Here is a 3,138-nt window from a genome sequence, read left to right on the forward strand (position 1 = left end):
AGGCAGGCGGGCGGAGAGGCCAAAGGTGGGTCGCGGCACCACACTCTCTTCTCGCCCGCCGCGCGCGATTTGGATTCGCCAGTCGATATAATAAGGTGATAAGTCGATAAGGAGCGCGAGGGAGTCGCGAGAGCGAATATCGCGCGCCATTGACGTCATCCCGCCACAGTCCCGCGCCGTGTGGCCGGCTGGGCCCGAAGCGAAAGCAGTGAACCCGATGCTAATTACTGAAAGTAAATGAGACATAACTTGACTAAGTATATTGCACTATCCAAGCGTACATTAAATTTTTTTTCGTCTCTCAATTTTCTTACATTTTGTTCAGATTTTTTTTTTTATTTACCATTTACCTCCTGGCTGTTTTTTTTTCTTAATTTTTTAGGGTGTGTACGTTTTGAGGGAACTAACCCTCAGTATTCTTTAGTGTCTTTTTTATAATTGATTTTTATTTAAAAAGGGTAGTACTGGTTTCGGCTGGTTTTGCCATCCGGGGGCTCCTATCCGCTCATACAAATCACGCACCACGCATTTTCGGCTCCTCTATTTGCAGGCGGTGAGCAGCTGGTGCAGCTGGCGCCACCACGCGCCGGCCCGCAGCTGCCGGGGTTCACACCTGTCGCCTAGCGACGCGCTCCTCCTATCAGGTGTGTGACTCGGCGCGTGACGGCGCGTGACGGCTCGTGACGGCGCGCTAAGACCCCTCACCGTCGGGTGACGCTGGTCGCCAGCCCCCGTCAGCCGCGCGCATCCGCCCCCCACAGGTCGCCCACGGGTCGCTTTGGTAATCCGGAGAAGGGGGTGGTCGGGGCGGTATAAATCCAGAGGTAATCCAGGAGTAATCCGGGTGGTAATTGCATAGGTAATAAAGTCATAGGTAGGCAAGTTGTAAAGTTGAGAAGGACATCGAGGGGTATTGTTAGGGGTGGTAATTTGAGGGTGTTACGAGCAGATAGAAGGTAATTCAAATAATGCTCCGTTGTACGCGCCAATTTTAGAAGCCGATTTTTTTTTTGCCGATTCGCACTGATTGGTGATTGGTTGGCGGCAGTCTTCGTCTCGTGCTTTGTTTCAAACTCTGATTGACCGACAAAACGGTTATTTCGGGTATAGCGCCATCGTCGTTGAAAGCAGGTCATTGTGCTGTTACTGGGGAGGACCGACTGAAATAGGGTCACACAGGAAACAGACATGATTTCGCTCCCATGCGAAAAAAGAAGGGGCCGATATGTGCTGCTGAGAAAGATCTAACTAAGTCCGGAAATAGGTCATAAATGGAGATGTGACCATAGTAGGGCGCTGGGAGACCGCGAACCGCTCGGGATATGGGAAATTTGAAAGGCAATAAAAAAAAAGAATTGGCCTTGCACTTCCATCATGTCGTCAAGTGGATTTCGTTTCGTCGTAGTACGAAACCTGCGCATATTCGTGTCCAGGACTTCCGGGCCGTGGTCAAGGATGCGCTGCCCGGCATGGACCTTGAACCGGGGCAGCGAATTTTACACGGACACACACATACACACACATACACACACACACACACACACACACACACACACACACACACACACACACGATGCAGTTATGTATACGCGAACGCCCCTCTAGACGGGGACTTGTGCCACCGTACTTAGCACCGTGTCAACTCCGTCCTGACGACAGGAACCCGATTTGCTTCCCGATAACTTTTCTCATCTTAGTTTCCTCATGGGAAAACTTTTATTTTCGTGCACTTTTGGGCCGGCGCGCACGCGGGGAGGCCCGCCACGGTGTCCACCAGCTCAGCCCGCCGGACCAGGGCGAGGGACGTGTCCGTCGCTAGCTGTTCTTGCCCCTCCCAGCTTCAGCCATAAATTTTATCTCCCATACACAAATATAACTAATCGCGTTTCGCTAATTTTTATAATGCGTCTCCCCAAGATAAATATTTCCCGCCCGCAGGGACCCCGCGCGGGGTCTGCAGCAGACAAACATCTCGGCGCGACCTAATCTTTATAGGTAAGGAGGAGGAGGAGGACCGACCCCGTAGTGTCACCCGGGGTCGATGGAACTGATATCCTTCACGCGGTGTTTGTGCGGCGGGGCGGCGTGTTGCCGGGGGCACGGGAATCTGTGGTCCCGGGGCTCTCGAGAGCAGCGAGAGCTCGACGGCGACGTGGAGCTTGGGAGACCGCGGCCACAAAGTAAGCATCTTTTCGTAGGCGTGTTATTGGATATCCATAAGCTAACATCAATAACTCCGAAGGGATTTGGCATAACTTGCATGTATTCTACAAACTGCGGCACACACAGCCAAAGATGTACAGCGTATGAAAAGAATGCCTCGTTTATTGAGTTTTGATTACGAAGTAGACAGCAAAGGTACCTGGCAAAAAGATGGTTTAAAGAGAGCTGTCACTCAAACGGGCCGAAGGCCCGTTTTCCGATAGAAGCTATATTACACCCTGAAAAAAGCAGAAGGGACGGGCAAAGGCCCGTCCCAAACGCCGCCGGCAGGCCAAGCTCGGCCCGCTCCCTGCCAAACCGAGTTGCCGGTGGAGCGAAGCGGAGCTGGCAACTTGGTTTGGCGGAAGAGCGGGCCTAGCTTGTCGTTTGTGACCCCACTTCCGTTTCACGGGTCGGCCTGCGTGCGAACACCACCCTCGCCCCGCCCACGATGCGGAGACTGAGGTCGGCGTAGAGCGGCAGCTGGTGGATGTCGGTGTAGGGGTCGTCGGCGCGCTCGACGCGCAGCTCCCGCAGGACGGTCGCCAGGAACGTCTTCATGTTCATCATGGCGTACTGCAAGCCCATGCAGTTGCGGGCGCCACCGCTAAAGGGCAGGAAGGCGCAGGGGTGGCGGCCGCGGCTGCGCTCGGCCAGGAAGCGGTCCGGGTCGAAGGCGAGGGGGTCGGGCCAGTGGGCCGGGTCGCGGTGCGCGCCAAACAGGTTGAGCAGCAGCGTGGTGCCGGCGGGCACCTTGTAGGAGGCGAGCTCCGTGTCGCGGTGCACCTGGCGGCCCGTCAGCGGCACGGGCGGGAACAGGCGCAGGGTCTCCTTGATGACGCGCTCCGTGTACTCCAGCCTGACGGGACGGGACGAATTGCGATGGCGTTGTAAAAGGTGGGCGTGGAAATTGAATTGAAAACTCTCACCTTTTTA

At 55.0% G+C, this 3,138-nt stretch overlaps 1 protein-coding gene across 1 annotated transcript; it reads right to left on the reverse strand.

Annotated features, from left to right (window-relative positions):
• Positions 1 to 2,309: 2,309 nt before the first annotated feature.
• LOC113206720 (cytochrome P450 4V2-like) lies at positions 2,310 to 3,135 on the reverse strand (the record flags this gene model as incomplete). The annotated part of the gene is made up of 1 exon (XM_052271161.1): positions 2,310 to 3,135. A coding segment is annotated over one exon (558 nt), but the record flags the coding sequence as incomplete, so codon positions are not given.
• Between the last annotated feature and the right edge of the window lie 3 nt (positions 3,136 to 3,138).

Source organism: Frankliniella occidentalis, unplaced genomic scaffold, assembly GCF_000697945.3.
Source record: "Frankliniella occidentalis isolate FOCC.00 unplaced genomic scaffold, Focc_3.1 Scaffold151, whole genome shotgun sequence".
Classification (NCBI taxonomy): domain Eukaryota; kingdom Metazoa; phylum Arthropoda; class Insecta; order Thysanoptera; family Thripidae; genus Frankliniella; species Frankliniella occidentalis.